The 1092-nt window shown below is 41.3% G+C and overlaps 1 protein-coding gene across 1 annotated transcript in view; it reads right to left on the bottom strand.

The window, feature by feature from the left end:
• LOC121918601 (zinc finger protein 665-like) overlaps positions 1-1086 on the bottom strand; it is a gene marked incomplete at its 5' end in the record, with an annotated part of 1757 nt that extends 671 nt beyond the window's left edge. Inside the window, one exon of the mRNA XM_042444622.1 lies at positions 1-1086. Within this exon, the coding sequence (XP_042300556.1) occupies positions 1-1086 (1086 nt within the window).
• Positions 1087-1092: the final 6 nt, after the last annotated feature.

Below are 1092 nucleotides of genomic sequence, written 5' to 3'. Positions count from 1 at the left end.
TTTATCTCCTGTGTGAATTGCTTGATGACGAGTGAGGTTTACCTTCTCAATAAAAGCTTTCCCACACTTCAGGCATTTAAATGGCTTCTCCCCTGTGTGAATTGCTTGATGTTGAGCAAGGCCTATCTTGTGAATAAAACCTTTTCCACATTCCAGGCATTTAAAGGGCCTCTCTCCTGTGTGAGTTGCTAGATGATAAGTGAGATTTGTCTTCCGAATAAAACCTTTTCCACACTTCAGGCATTTAAATGGTTTCTCTCCTGTGTGAGTTGCTTGATGTCGAGCGAGGTCTGACTTCTTAATAAATCCTTTCCCACACTCCAGACATTTAAAGGGCTTCTCTCCTGTGTGAGTTGCTAGATGATAAGTGAGATCTGTCTTCCGAATAAAACCTTTCCCACACTCCAGACATTTAAATGCCTTTTCTCCTGTGTGCATTACTTGATGATGAGTGAGGTTTATCTTCTGAGTAAAAGTTTTCCCACACTCCAGACATTTAAATGCCTTTTCTCCTGTGTGCATTGCTTGATGATGAGTGAGGTGTATATTCTGAGTAAAACCTTTCCCACACTCCAGACATTTAAATGGCTTCTCTCCTGTGTGAGTTGCTAGATGATAAGTGAGATCTGTCTTCCGAATAAAACCTTTTCCACATTCCAGGCATTTAAAGGGCCTCTCTCCTGTGTGAGTTGCTAGATGATATCTGAGGTGTTTCTTCTGGCTGAAACTTTTCCCACACTCCAGACACTTAAATGGTTTCTCTCCTGTGTGAATTCTTTGATGACAGGTCAGATTAGTCTTCCAAAGAAACGCTTTCCCACATTCCAGGCATTTAAACGGTTTGTCTCCTGTATGTGTTGCTTGATGATGAGTGAGGTATGTCTTCAGAGTAAAACCTTTCCCACACTCCAGACATTTAAATGGTTTCTCACCTGTGTGCATTGCTTGATGATGAGTGAGATTTATCTTCTGAGTAAAAGCTTTCCCACACTCCAGACATTTAAATGGTTTCTCTCTTGTGTGAGTTGCTTGATGATTGGTGAGGTGTTTCTTCTGGCTGAAACTTTTCCCACACTCCAGACATTTAAATGG

The sequence above is a fragment of the Sceloporus undulatus genome, unplaced genomic scaffold (genome assembly GCF_019175285.1).
Source record: "Sceloporus undulatus isolate JIND9_A2432 ecotype Alabama unplaced genomic scaffold, SceUnd_v1.1 scaffold_19146, whole genome shotgun sequence".
NCBI lineage: Eukaryota > Metazoa > Chordata > Lepidosauria > Squamata > Phrynosomatidae > Sceloporus > Sceloporus undulatus.
The sequence above is the reverse complement of the archived record's forward strand: the minus strand, read 5'-3'. Positions and strand labels throughout refer to the sequence as shown.